Genomic DNA, 15,130 nt, shown 5'->3' with positions numbered 1-15,130 from the left:
TGCCTATTAAATGCCTTGACTTATCTTGAAGAATTGCACTGTTTTTAGCTCAAGCCCAGTTTGGGAGGAGGGGTTTTGTGTGTGTCTCTGTGTTTGTGTGTGAATATACGTGTATGAGAGAGATGCCACACTTCCCAAGAAAAAAAATATTGTCTTCAGTGAAAGTATGCAGAAAATGTTTGATGGAGTTCTCATATTGGTCTTTTAAATCAGAGGCGAGTTGTCTCCTGGTTTCAATAAGCGGCAATAATGGGAACGGGACCTTGCTGAAGATTTCCTTACAGCTTAATTGCGTTGCAATTGCGCTTGTGGCCGTGTGCGTCCGGGATTACAGCCCCGAGCTATCAATAAACGTGCCCAGCAAGGAATCTATGATTAACTGCTCAATGCTTTCAAAATGATTATTGTTCCTTTTTAGATTCGACAAACCAATCGGCGCCGTCCTATCGTCGTCAGAACCCCGAGCGGACCATCTGATTGGAGGTCGTTCGGATGACAGAAAGGACCCAAGAACTTTAAAGCGAGCATCTGGACTCAAGTTAGAAAAAGTTGGACAGCGAGTTTGGCCTCTTGAGTCTGAGTTGATTGACTGCGACGCTCCCATGCCAGAGGCGGCGGACTGAGCGGGAGTCAGACGAGGTCATTTCTAAATGTGTCTGGCCCCATCCTCCCGGACGATGAACACGCTTCCCGCACTCCACACCCAGGACTCTGACGGGCCGAAGCAGGGCTGGGAAACGCCACGAAAGGAGCGCGACTGCAGCGACAGAGCCGTTGCCGAATCGAAGGGCTGTAAAATCAACAGCCTCCCCTTCAGTGTCGAGTCTCTCATATCTGATCGGAAGCTCCCCAGGACGCCAGCTGTCCCTTCGGAGCCCCCTGTCCCACCTATAACCCCCAAAGAGCAGTGCTGCTCCCGGACTGATTACCCAAGTCAAGGTCTCTCTGCCGAAGAGTTCCCCGAGAACCCCTCGCAGCGGTCGGAAAGCCCGAACGACAGGGAAGTGTCGGCCTGGGTTCCGAACGGAGCATACTCTCCACCAAGTAAGTGTCCGCAGTTGCCTGATGTCGGGGCCGCCGGGCCGATCCGCTCTCGCCCGGGAGAGAGATATCTGGGAGACAGGGGTCCCGGCGCGTGTTAACGTGACGCCCGTTGTCTGTGTGAACCCGGTAACTAATATGTCACGACCTAAAACGTTCACTAATCACCCATGGATGCTGACCGACCCGCTGCGACCCTCCGGCTTCTCAATGAACCCACATTCAGGATCGGTGTGAACCGTGGGCATCCCCATTCCGTCCGAGGGTCGGAGGCCCATTTCCGAACCACTACCCAAATCCATCTAAAAAATATGGGAAGTGAAAACAACGCTGGAGCAACTCAGCTGGTCAAACAGTGAACTTTATCTAGTAAAGATAAAGGCGCGTTTATTTTTTATCGTGTCTTTCCTAATATAAAGGGTATTGTTTGACCGGCTGAGTTTCTCCAGCTTTGTTTTTTTACTTCAACCAGAGTGTCTGCAGACTCTCGTGTTTTAATTGTATAATATAGGATTGACGAACGAGGCCTGAACGTTCAGGCAAATGGACAGAATCAACTTGTTGCATTGCAGAGGCGGGAGGCTGTGTGGGGTGGGGTGGGGTGGGGGGGGGGGAGGGCAGAAATCCAACAGGGTGTCCCGAAGACGCCGTCAACTTCCACTGAATCCTCCTGCCCCTTGATAGAGTAACCCGGGTTCTAAGCAGGATTGAATGCAGTAAAACTTTGCACAGACAAGCGCGAAGGTTTACACTCTGTGTTGGGGAGGGACTTAACTTTCCTCGCCCGCCTCTGACCTGATGGACCGCCACACCCCTCCCGCGGATTCCGTGCGTCCCAATGCCCATATGGTGAAGGGTTTTGTTCCTCACTCTCTTCCCCCCCCCCACCCCCCCCACCATGGGTGAGGGAAATATCTCCCAACAAAATTTCCCCCAAAATGCATTCGCTGGAATCTGTCCGAATGTTGCATTCGCCAACCCAGTATGATAAATCTGCAGCTGAACCCCAACACGACATCGGGGCTGCTCTGGAAGGTTCGAATTGCCGGTACGATTCCATTGTTGTGGGGGTGGGGGGGATTGCGGAGTAAAACGAGTGTCTGCAGACGCCGTGATTGAAACACTCTGCTGGAGAAACTCCGCAGGTCAATCAGTGGAATTTGTACAGCAAAGGTAAAAAATATACATTACCAACATTTCAAGCTTAAGCCCTTCATCAAGGGTTGAGCAAAATGTAGGCAGGTGCCTGAACTAAACTTACCTTTGCTATATAAAGTACGCTGTTTGGCCTGCAGAGTTCCTCCAGCATTGTTTTTACAAAAAAATCGAGATTCAGAATTTATTGTCATGAACAAGTCACGAAATTCGTTGATTTGCAGCAGCCTCACCGAGCAAACATTTATATAAAACCACTTTACATAATAAATAGAAACAGTGTATGAAAAAGACAAATTGAGGTGGTGTTTATGGTTCATTGTCCACTCAGAATTTGGATGGGAGAGGCTGTCCTTGTGCTGCCGAGTGCTCGTTTGGGTGTTAACTGAGAGCGCCCGTTCATTGCTCGCTTTTAATTGCAGGGAACTCCAGCCCTCCTCCCTGCACCCTCAGGAAGCACAAGAACAACAGAAAGCCCCGCACACCCTTCACCACCTCTCAGCTCCTGGCTCTGGAGCGAAAGTTCTGCCACAAACAGTACCTGTCGATCGCCGAGCGAGCCGAGTTCTCCAGCTCCCTCAACCTCACCGAGACTCAGGTCAAAATTTGGTTCCAGAACCGCAGGGCCAAGGCGAAGAGACTGCAGGAGGCCGAGCTGGAAAAACTCAAGCTGTCCGCCAAGCCGCTGCTCCCGTCCTTCGGACTGCCCATCCCGCTGGGATCGCAGCTCACGGTGCCTTCGCTCTACGGACCGTCAAATGCCTTCCAGTGCCCAGGGCTGCCCATCCCCGGGCTGTTCACTGCCCCTGTCACGTACGGAATGTATTATCTATCATAGGCTCTGCTAAACAGCAACCACGCGGCATCCTGAACATGCAGGCCTTCGGGGAATCTTCCTACTCCCCAGCGTGGCCGTTCGGCCTTTCCATTCGCTGGCGGTTAGGTTCAGCCTGTTGGAAACATTTCAGAGGGAATCGGTAGCTTCGCCCGTCCAACCATATCGAACACGCAGCATGATTTGTATTAGAAATGAGAATTATTCCAAAGGAGTTCGATTAAATAAACCTCCGACATTGCAAAACGCGGTGGTGCCTGGGGTTCGCGCTGGGAGTGACACAGGAACATTGCAGGTTCCGCGGCGGCAGGTGAAGCCACCCGTTCACCCACGCGGTCGCTGCAGAGACGCTGCTTTGTGACCACGGCCTGCAGGCGAATTTTCCTGAGTTTTCATCTCGCATGCGAACAAAACTGATTCGTGAGGAATGCACGGTGGGGCCGCTGTCTCCGCTTGAACGGCCCACCAAGCACTTGTTTGCCAATATTTAAATATATATTTTAAGTGCATTAAAAACGTTAAGAATTGTTTACATTTTCTTAAATAGTGTACAGATGAATCAAGGATCCTCCTGTTTTGTATATTGTTCAATAAACTCTTCTCTTTTGAACTCCCTCTGATAATTGATGCAAACAGACCGAAGCTGGCCAAAATGATTCGCTAAACACTTGAGACGCAAATTGTATTCTTGCCCCTGTCGAACGGGGTATGCCTTTGGTGTCAGCCGCGCTCTCCCGGACACTGCAACGGCGAGGGGGTGCTCAGTGCGAGGAAACGCCGTTCATTTGCGCAGTATTATAAGAGAATAGGGATTCATTTTCTTAATTAACAAAACTTCGAACTTTGTCGAGTCTTTGTCGGCGACCTCCAGTGAGTTCACCGAGAGTTGGAGGCGACGGAGAAGTCCCACCTACTTCTATCGAATTAGAAATACAGGTTTCAAAACCCCACAAATGAGGGTGATTAAAAACAGCTAATGTTTACAAAGTTCTGGCCGCCGACGTTGGATAAAAGGACTGGCGTTTCAGTTAACTCTAGAGACGAACGAAGAAGTCACATCACTGAACCCAAACGGCATCGCTCTTGTGTCACCTGCTGGTTAAAACCTCACACCCAAAAACCTGCTGAAATAAACGTTTATTTTAAGAAACGTTTTGGGTGCAGGGAGGCTTGTGGCCAGAGGTTTGTACGTTCTCCCCGTGTATGCGTGGGTTTCCCCTCCATGCTCCAAAAACGGGGTTGTAGATGAATCGGGTATTTGGGCGGCGTGGAGCGGAAGGTATGGCGACATTTAAATCTTTCGTTGCTTTCTCTTTCCCTCTCTGCGCTTAACTTGCCGTGAGCTGCTTCGCTGTGCTGAGTTTGATATTTATTATCGATAACTACAGTGTTACCCCTGTTCAGCAAGCTCCGGGATACCGCGGAAAGTTTAATGATTGACGGGGGCGCTCTCTGCTCGGCTCCGTGTCAGAGGGCCAAGGCAACACCACCATCTAGCGGCACTTCCCACGGCCGAGATTCCCAGCATCTGGTAAATTTATCCCCCTAAAAATCACGCTGATCTTCCCACCGTGGCAATCGCTTTCGGAAGCGAAAACGATTAGCTGGAGGAGGGGAAAATACAAGGCTGGGGAAACTCAGCAGGTCAAACAGTGATCAAGGGAAAAGATACAGAACCCACATTTTGTGTTTGAGCCCTTCATCGATTTTCATCAAAATTTGAGTAAGGTGCGGGCGCCCGTCTACATTTTGTTCATACCCTGAGGGGCTCGAACGCGAAACGTTGGTTCTGTTTCTTTATCTTTGCTGTATAAAGTCCACAGTTTGACCTGCTGAGTTTCTCCAGCATCATGTTTTTATTTCAAACCGTGTCTGCAGACTTTCGTGTTTTACTGCGGGAGGAGGGAACGTTAACCAGTAATTTTCCCCACGGATGCGATTCAACTCTTTCTCCCCCTCCCCCCAAGTTCCTCCGGCAGAGTGTTTTGTTCCATATTCTGGTCTATCCTGCGTCTCTCTTAACCTGTGGAAGGGCTTGGACAAGTTTTCCGAAATTGACGCTCCTTTTAGGATTAACTGCAGATGACACATCTTTCTGCCAATCACAAAGCTAGACAGTTAGGTTACCGACATAAATGGAAGCAGAGAAGTATCTTGTGCTCCAAACTTTCCAACCTTCCTCCACAAACCCCATCTGTAATATTCAAGCCTCATTGAGGAAGCAGCGCGAGCCAGACTGGGCCTGGCTTACCAAAAAGTAAGAAGGAAATTGTGAAGCCGATGCCACACCTTGGAGAAGAGCTCAGGCCCGAAAGGTCTTTACCTTCTGTAGACGCTGAGACCGGCTGAGTTCCTCCAGAATTTCTGTGCGTTTTACTACAATCACGTCTGCAGACATTCGTGCTTCGTTCAGTCATTTCTGCAGAGTCCAACTCAACTTATTTCTTCCCTTCAGATCTGTCTCCTTTAACACCTGTCTATTGGTCTGGACTGTCAGAAATAAAACTTCTCACACATGAGTCTCTTTAAAACTGATGACACGACAAGCTTTATTTACAAGTCTGCAGAGTTGGACTCAACTGGTTTCTCACCAGTTAAGCCCCGATACATACAGTGCATTGATTTTTATACCTTTTTATACCTTTATTATTTGCCCTTCCCCTTCTTATTAATACTGTTTTAATTGGTTAGTATTACAAAAACATTCTAAGTATAACTGCATTATTAATTATCACGTTCGTTACGTACGCTGTGAACTCTACATTCACTGAATTCTGTTTCTCACACTTCTTATCAATCCTTTGTCTCCTGCATGTCTCTCACTATGACCATGAAAAGATAGGTTTAAAAAAAACATATTCAGCAGCTCCTTCTGTCCTTGACTGCTAGTAAACTCTCTGTCCGTTCTGGCTTCCCTGTTTATGATTAATCATCACATTTTAACTTAAGTCTTTTTAACCTAAATTCTCTATATCACAATCCACCCCTTTCTCTCTTTAAAATGTGTTGAATATATGTATAGATATGAATGGGGATTCTAAGCTAGGGAAGAGAAATGTTTTATGATACATTAATCTCACGCTGAAATAAAAGTCTTACAGGGTCTCCCATCCCCCCTGGTTGCATAGCTTGTTCGACCATGGAAATCACCAGGCTGCGTAGACAGGGAATAATACAGGGCAAAATAAGTAGGAGGAATAAAATACCTCCGATGACCCACAAGAAGGTACGCCACCAGGTTCCTCCAAACCATTTGTCCATCCAATTAAATTGTGGGAAAGGATGCCAGGTTTGAACCGGTACATGGGACAATGTACGAATATTATCAGCGATTTTACGAATGGCTTTTCCATTATCATCAATCTGTAAGCAGCAGTTAGTCAAATTAAGTTTGCCACATACACCTCCTTCCGTGGCTAGGAGATAGTCTAGGGCTAGACGGTTCTGATATATAGCAGAGCGCATTTGACCTTGCTGGGATGCAAGTAATTGCAGGGCTATAGCTGTTTGATTTGTAACAATTTCAAGCACTGCTTGTAAGCGAATTATGCGATTTAACATATATATAGGAGTACGATAACCCCAAGATCCATCTTGAGCCCATGTAGCGGGACCATAATATTGAATTATGCGCTCTGGAGGCCAATCATCTCTCCATTCTCCCAAATGTACCGTGGTAGAGCGGGGTTCACGATGTAATGTATCAAAGACCTTCACGCCTAATTTATGACCGTGATCGTGGGGTAGAAGGAAAAATTCTGGGCGGATTATTCCTAGGAAACAAGTTCCACTCCACTGTGAGGGAAGACAAGTATAAGCTTTATTACCACATACCCAGAATAATCCATTTGGGGATACTCCATACCCCCTTTCCCAAACTCTTTTAAGAACAGGATTTGATTGGTATGGTCCTGTGATGGTGGAAGTGGTACAATTCCAAAACTGAATACTGCTATTAGATAGGGGTAGGCAATTAGTTTTAAAAACAGTGGATAAGAACCAAGTCTGAGGTTTAGGAAACCAAGTGAAAACACCAGGTGAAATGCGAATCCATACAGCCTTGCAGGGACTTTCTCCTACTGGGTATTTGCCGGCTCGTGAGAGACAATAAAAACCAGAGGGGACGTTAGAGAGAGACCAGGTTTCTCTTGATCTCGTTCGGTTAGTTGTCCAAATGCGGGAAATCATGGTCAATGAATTGAGAGGTTCTCCCCACCAAGGCCATTGTTCTGACATCCGTGGACCCCCGCAGACCCAACAATTAGTTACATTAAAAGTTCCTGCAATTTTAGTTGCCAGATCTACAAAAAGGTTATCTCCCCCAATTGCATTACCGAAACTTACATGGTTATTTGGATGGACTCGAACTAAGTCCGGCTGTCTTAAAGGGACAGGCAATTTCAAGTGTGGAGTGTAACTTTTCATTGGAACAGTACGTTGGTGTATGCAAAACATAACAATAACATTGTGAATTAAGTCTTTTTGCGAAATCGTAAGGTAAGAGGTTTTTCTCCAGGAATACAAGTCCAATCTGAGTTCGTATCAGGGTCCTGTGGCGCCTCTACAGGTCCCTTAAATCTGGATGCGTGTGTCCACCCCTTCTCTCTTGTTCGTGCTGCAGCTTCTGTAGTTAAGAGAACTTGGTATGGACCTTCCCACTGGGGCTGGAGCTTTTCAGTCTTCCAGGTCTTGATAAGAATCCAGTCTCCTGGTTCCACTTTGTGTAAAGAAAAGTCTAGAGGCGGTGTTTGTGCCAATAGTCCTCTCTTTCGTAAATCTGTAAGAGAGCGTGACAGTGCCTGTAAATAGTTCCTAACAAATATATCCCCTTCCCCCAAGGTGGGACACCCCTCAACTGTACTCCAGAAGGGAAGCCCAAACATCATTTCATAAGGGGACAGCCCTACATCTTTTCGTGGGGCAGTACGAATTCTTAATAAGGCTAGGGGCAGACACTTTATCCAAGGCATTTTAGTTTCCACCATTAACTTTGTCAATTGGATTTTTAGTGTTCCATTCATACGTTCGACCTTCCCTGAGCTTTGTGGATGCCAAGGGGTATGTAATTTCCAAGAGACCTGTAATGCATCACAAATCAATTGCTGGATTTTTGAAGAAAAATGTGGACCCCTGTCTGAGTCTATAGAATCCATTATACCATATCTGGGGATTATCTGCTCTAGGAGGAGGCGAGCTACTGTAGAGGCTGTAGTATTTATTGTTGGGAAGGCTTCTACCCATCGGGTAAAGTGATCTATTATCACCAACAGATATTTCCATCTTTGAACTTGAGGTAACTCTGTGAAGTCGATCTGGATACGTTGAAAAGGGCGTATGGCTAATGGTTGACCTCCCATGGTCCCTGTCCTCATTATCTTCTTATTAATTTTTGTGCATAGGTAACAATTTTGCACCTCTTGTTGGGCCAAGGTGTAGATTCCCTTACGCACATATTCTCGAAGCACTGTGTCACATAAGGCTTGAGTGCCCCAGTGGCTCTGTTGATGCAGGTGTTTTAAAATGTTGCGAGTTATTTCTTTATTTAGAACAGTTCTTCCATCTGGTGTTTTCCATGTTCCATCAGGTAATTGGCTTGCGCCCAGCTGATCCATGTTCTTTTCTTCCTTAGCAGTGAAAATGGGAGCTGTCTTTATGCCTTGCCTTATTGGGATTAAAGTCAGCAAACGGACTTCTTGTTGCATGGCTGCTCTTTTGGCTTCTTCATCAGCCAGTCTGTTTCCAATTGCTGTCGGGTTATCTCCCCTTTGATGGCTTGGTATGTAGACCACTGCTATTTCTTGGGGTAATGTTAAGGCTTCTAAAGTCAGAGTAATCATCTGTTCGTGTGCCAATTCCTTTCCTCTTGATGTAATTAGACCACGCTCCTTCCAGATCTTACCAAAGGTATGCACTACCCCGTATGCGTATTTGGAATCTGTGTAAATCGTTCCAATTTTCTTTGCCAGTATTCTGAGGGCTCTCTGCAAGGCATATAGTTCACAGGATTGTGCTGACCAGCTTCCGGGTAGTCTCGTGGATTCTATTACTTTCCAAGTATTTCCTTCTATTATAGCATACCCATTTCTTCTCATTCCGTCAACACATCTGGCGGAGCCGTCAATGTAGAATTCATATCCTTCTCCCAGCGGAGTATCGCAAAGGTCTTCTCGGGTCTTGGTCTGAAGATCTGTCAACTCGACACAGTCATGCTCCACCTCTTTCTCTGTTTCACTGCCGTATAAAAACTGAGCTGGGTTGCAGCTATTAATTTTTGCAAACTGTAAATCTTCTCCAACCATTAAAATGGTTTCATACTTTAATATACGAGAATCAGTCAGCCATCGATGGGCAGTTTGTGTTAATAAAACACTCACAGAATGGGAGGTGTACACAGTCATCTTTCCTCCAAAAGTAAGTTTACGTGCTTCCTCTACCAACAGAGCAGCAGCCGCTACTCCCTGGATACACGTCGGCCATCCGCGAGACACTGGGTCCATCATTTTGGAAAGGAAAGCCACTGGGTGTCGCTGACCACCTTTTTCCTGTGTTAAAACTCCCACAGCTGTTCCTTGGTTATGAGTGACAAATAGCTGGAAGGGCTGTTTTAAAGAGGGCAGAGTGAGCACTGGGGCTCGTGTTAGGCGATGTTTCAAGTCCTCGAACCATCCCTCCTCCTCCTGGGTCCATTTCAATGGATAGTCATTTTCATTTATCAGTTTATCATACATAAACTTCACCAAAGCTGAGTAGTCCTCTATCCATAACCTACAGTATCCTAAGAGTCCCAGGAATTGTCTTATTTCCTTCTTATTACGGGGTAAAGGCATTCTAGTGATTCCCGCAATTCGTTCAGGGGTAATTCGTTTCTGTCCTTTACTTATCTGGTATCCCAGATATATCACAGTTTTCTCAACAAACTGTAACTTGTTTCTGGACACTCGTAGACCCTTTTTCCCCAGATAATTCAAGAGTCTAATGGTCTCTCTCCTCATTTCTTGTTCCTTGGGTCCTGATAATAGTAAATCATCCACATACTGCATTAGTTGGGAATCATCAGATTGTGGATAGTCCATCAGGATTTGTTCTAGCATTTGTCCAAACAGGTTTGGAGATTCAGTGAACCCTTGGGGCAATACAGTCCACCGAAACTGTCTCCGTCTACCTGTCCATGGATTTTCCCATTCAAACGCAAACATATCTCTACTTTCCTCTTCTAACGGACAAGTCCAGAAGGCATCCTTCAAGTCGATAACACTAAACCACTCATGGTCTGGGGGAATCCGACTCATAATAGTATAGGGATTAGGCGCCACTGGGTGGCGGGTCTGAACAATAGCATTCAAACTTCTTAGATCCTGAACTAGGCGATAGGATCCATCTGACTTTTTTACTGGGAGTATAGGGGTGTTATAAGGTGACATGCATTCTTCTAATAGTCCGTCTCGTATTAAAGTCTCAATTACCGGCTGTAGCCCTTTTCTCCCTTCCAAAGAAATAGGATACTGACGTTTCCTTACCGGCTGATGACCTGGTATTAATGTGACATGTAAAGGTGGGATGTCCAGACCTCCTCGATTTCCCTCCTTATACCAGACTCTCTCGTCAATCTGCCGTTCATCCTCTTCCTTTAAAGCGCAGAGGTGGACTCGCACTTCTCCGTCCACAGGGAGAGCACCCAAACCTAGGAGAGCCTGTAAGTCCCTTCCTAGGAGGTTAAATCCAGCCGAAGGTAATAACAAGAGGTCTTGTACCCCTTCTCTTTCTTCCAGTTTCACTGTTACTTGGGGAATTATTGATACCATTCTGGGAGCTCCTTCTATCCCAGAAATTGTCAAATTACTTTTTATAGGCTCAGTTCCGATTGGCACAGTTATTACACTACTTCGTTCCGCTCCTGTGTCCACCATAAACACCACCTCTTCTCCCTTGGGACCAATTTTTAGTTTTACCAGGGGTTCCCTCTTATATTTGGTCCCTAACATTTGGAACCCCTGACACCCCTAATCTTCTTCCATAAGTTCGAGGGCACGCAATTCCCTCTTGTATCGGGGGCATTCCCTCTTAAAGTGTCCTTCCTCATTGCAGTAATAGCATTTAACAAATCTCCGGGGTCTTCCCTCTCTTGGATATTTTGGATTGTTTAGAGGAAGGTTTTGTTTTCTTTCCCCTCTGGATTCAGCATTCATCTGTCGGATAGTCTGTACCATAACCTTTGTCGCCTTCTTTTGATCTTCTTCTTCTCTCTGCACATATACTTTTTGTGCCTTTTTTAACAGTTCACTTAGGGGTTTTTCACTCCAGTCCTCCTCCTTTTCTAGTTTCTTTCTAATGTCTTGCCATGATTTGGAAACAAATTCAATTCGAATAAGCTGTTCACCCATTGGTGTACTAGGGTCCACACCAGCATACTGTTGGACATTCTTTCTCACCCTCTCCAAAAAATCAGTAGGGGACTCGTCTTTCCCCTGGTGGTTCCCAAATGCCTTGGTAAAATTGTGACCCTTTGGCACAGCCTCCCGTATCCCTTTAATTGTCCACTCTCTATATTGTCTCATACTTGCCAATCCCTCGGGTGTTCGTTTGTTCCACCTGGGTTCATTTAAGGGATATTTTTGTTCATGGGGTCTAGGGTCCCCAGGTTGTTCATATTCCCACATGAGGAGGGCAGCCCGTCGAATCATCTGCCTCTCCTGGGGTGAAAATAATGTTCCCATTATTGCCTGCATCTCTTCCCACGTATATGTGTTTGGTCCCAAGAATTGGTCAAGCTGTTCAGCCAGTCCTATAGGATCTTCCAATAACTTTTTCATTTCTTTCTTAAATCCCCGCACCTCTGTACTAGTTAGGGGAACATTCACATATCCCGTTCCCCCTCCCGGTCCTCCCATAGGAACTTCTCTCAGGGGATTTAGGTTTATTGAAAACTTTGATGGTCCTGGACCAGTCTGGGATCTTGTCCAGGGTCGGTTTACCGGTGGAAGTTTAGGGTCCGACTCCCTTAATTCATCCTTTTTATCCCGGCCCCCTTCGGGGCAATCAGATTCATCACCTTTCCCCTCCGGTAATAAGCTTTCCTCGGGCGCAGTAGGCACCGGGGGAATATAAGGAGGGGGAAGGTTGTCCAGAGGTTCCCATTTCTTTTCTCCTGCCACTCTCAATTTAAAACATTCTGTTAAGGATCCTGGCCAGGGAACCCAACAAAATGCATATGCTGACTCTTCTTGATTCACCTTTGGTCTCGAATTTACATATATGTTTAATGCTTGTCTAACCCAATCCTCATCAGATCCAAATTTCGGCCACCAGACCGAGGAACCTTTAATAGGTTGTTTTGACCAAAGGAGACAATATTGGACCATCTTTTTCTTGTTTTTGTCCCGATATCTTTTACTATCCCAATTTTCAAACATTCTCCCCAAAGGGCTGTCAAGGGGTACTCCCAGGAATTGTCCTGAATTTTCAGACGAGCCCTTAGATTTTGATCCTCCCATTTTCCCACCTAGATCTGTTTATCGTTGCTGAGGACCCTCTCGCTCTGGACCCTACTCCCTTCCTCTCAGACGCCTCGTCGGAGGTGCTGTCCCTCCTTCGGTTACCGCTGAGGTTTTCCTGGGGTTGACCCCTCTCTTCTCGGCACTTCGTCGGAGGTGCTGTCCCTCCTTCGGTTACCGCCGAGGTTTCCCTGGGGTCTATCCTAGAGTCCCGCGACAGGGTTCTCACACAACGACAAAAGATCTATACTTAATCTATTCCGTTAGGTTTTTATCCAAACAGGTGTATCCCGTTACACCTGTTACCCAATCCCCACACCACAATCGTAAGTCGTCACTTACCGGTGTCTTCCCGGGAATTGAACCGTCACCCTTCTCCTCTCCGTCTTGTCGTGTCACCCTGTCCGGATACCACTCGCTCAAGCCGCCCGAAGCGACGAGCAAGGGACTAGGAGCCGCTGAACTCAGCGGGGTGCACCGCCTCCGATGTCCCTCTTCTCGCCTCCCCTCACGGCCGGAGTGTAGATCCCGGACGAGCCCCCATTTGTCAGAAATAAAACTTCTCACACATGAGTCTCTTTAAAACTGATGACACGACAAGCTTTATTTACAAGTCTGCAGAGTTGGACTCAACTGGTTTCTCACCAGTTAAGCCCCGATACATACAGTGCATTGATTTTTATACCTTTTTATACCTTTATTATTTGCCCTTCCCCTTCTTATTAATACTGTTTTAATTGGTTAGTATTACAAAAACATTCTAAGTATAACTGCATTATTAATTATCACGTTCGTTACGTACGCTGTGAACTCTACATTCACTGAATTCTGTTTCTCACACTTCTTATCAATCCTTTGTCTCCTGCATGTCTCTCACTATGACCATGAAAAGATAGGTTTAAAAAAAACATATTCAGCAGCTCCTTCTGTCCTTGACTGCTAGTAAACTCTCTGTCCATTCTGGCTTCCCTGTTTATGATTAATCATCACATTTTAACTTAAGTCTTTTTAACCTAAATTCTCTATATCACATGGACCCTTTCCCCTTTCTCCCCCAGTCTTTATTTAGAAGCCTGCCTGCTTTTTGGTATATCTTAAAGAACATTTCAAGCCCGAAATGTCGGTAATAATCTGTACCTCCTATGGACGTTGTGAGATCTGTTGAGTTTCTCCAGTATTTCTGTGTTTTTAAAACTATTTTCCCATGCATCCCGACCTTTCGGTTTTGTTTTGACTGCATTAAAGACCATAATGAATTATTTTAACCATCACTGAACCAAATGGCTGTATTCTTTCTCAAATGCCTTTCCTTTCTCGAGGCACTAACTCGCCTTGAAATGTGTTTTGCGCTGTTAGGCACACACATCAGCTCGTTTTGACAGTCTGACATCACCGGACATCCCAAATGTCCCCACACTCCCCCACCCATTGTGTGTCAGAAGGTTCAAGATGACGTATCGATTTACAATTGCAACATCTTTGTTCAGTGAATGGGGCAGGTTGAGAAAAACTAACCCAGCACATCTCGCTGGGATTTTCTCCGCTTGTCAGCTGGAAGAACCTTGGATCGGGCACCTGTCCGGGGTCATTTCATTAATGAGCAGAGGTGTGTTCGTCAAACATTAAACACGCCTGTCCCGCATCGGACTTGTCAGCCACAAACGAGCCTGCAGCTGACGTGGACATTTACCCCTCCATAAATCTTCGTCCGCGAAGCCAAGCCAAACACGGGGCCAGTGGCGCGTTCACAAGGAGTTGCCAGAGGAATAATCCGATACATAGAGATTGAATACGTTGGAATCTGGAGGAAAAACAATGTGCTGCAGGAACTCAGCCGAACATCTATGGAGCCAGAGGAATTGTTCAACGCGTCCTGAAATGTTTCTGTCCCTTGACCCCCACAGATACTGCTCGGCCTGTTGAGTTTTTCTAGCAGATGGTTTTTAATTCTCTTTCAGAGTTGATTTTGAGTTCGGTTCTAAGTAACAGCGACATCCTTCTGAAATGGTCAGCAAGCGGCTCAGCCGTTTACAACAGCCCTTTCATCAGGAGTGTGGTGATGGAAGCTGGAGAATTGGGACAAATAACACTGGTCTTGCAGCAACATCACCATCCTGTTCCCTGCCTCCATCTGCAATGGTTTATAAATCTTATCTCTGCTGGCTGCCACGTTTCCAGTTTCTCCTGAGGCGGGAGTGACTGCAGGTCACGGCAACAGTAATTACATAACTATTCACACGGAGATTACTCTGGCTTTTGAGCTACTGTTTACACTCTCCCATCATCTCATTTATTGGCAGAGCAGCAAAGAGTTTTGTTCATTGATGCATGGTTAGTGGATCTGGGATCTCTGGAAAGGCAAACACTCATCAAGGTAAGTGGGAATATTCCATCCTTCCTCATTTGCGTTGTGGATGGGAGATTGGGGGCGGGGGAATCAGGGAATTAATCACGCCTCAAGATATCCAAAACCCAAGATGTTCTTGCAGCCACAGTCTTCATAAGGCTGATTCAACCGTTAACTTGTCAGTGAAGGATTTGGTGCCTTGTCCATTGAATATCAAAGATGAAGTGGTTAACCTCTCATTATAAACAAAGACTAACTGTG

The 15,130-nt window shown here is 46.2% G+C and overlaps 2 protein-coding genes across 3 annotated transcripts in view; one reads left to right on the top strand and one right to left on the bottom strand.

Annotated features, from left to right (window-relative positions):
* The first annotated feature begins 399 nt into the window (after nt 1-399).
* Nucleotides 400-3,641, top strand: msx3 (muscle segment homeobox 3). Its single transcript, XM_069888206.1, has 2 exons — nt 400-1,044; nt 2,619-3,641. The coding sequence occupies exons 1-2, from the start codon at nt 651-653 to the stop codon at nt 3,032-3,034; spliced, it is 810 nt and encodes a 269-aa protein (XP_069744307.1). The 5' UTR covers nt 400-650; the 3' UTR covers nt 3,035-3,641.
* A 4,078-nt stretch (nt 3,642-7,719) lies between these two features.
* Nucleotides 7,720-15,130, bottom strand: part of znf511 (zinc finger protein 511) — a 30,650-nt gene continuing 23,239 nt past the window's right edge. Inside the window, exon 7 of one of the 2 annotated variants that reach the window (XR_011340137.1) lies at nt 7,720-7,808. The gene's annotated coding sequence lies outside the window, so the exon portion shown is untranslated. Of the gene's footprint in view, nt 7,809-13,096; nt 15,126-15,130 lie in introns of those variants that run through there. The other variant, XR_011340138.1, reaches the window with a different exon arrangement.

The sequence above is a fragment of the Narcine bancroftii genome, chromosome 6 (assembly GCF_036971445.1).
Source record: "Narcine bancroftii isolate sNarBan1 chromosome 6, sNarBan1.hap1, whole genome shotgun sequence".
Taxonomy (NCBI): Eukaryota; Metazoa; Chordata; class Chondrichthyes; order Torpediniformes; family Narcinidae; genus Narcine; species Narcine bancroftii.
Note: the sequence above shows the minus strand (reverse complement) of the source record. Positions and strands in the feature narration are given on the sequence as shown.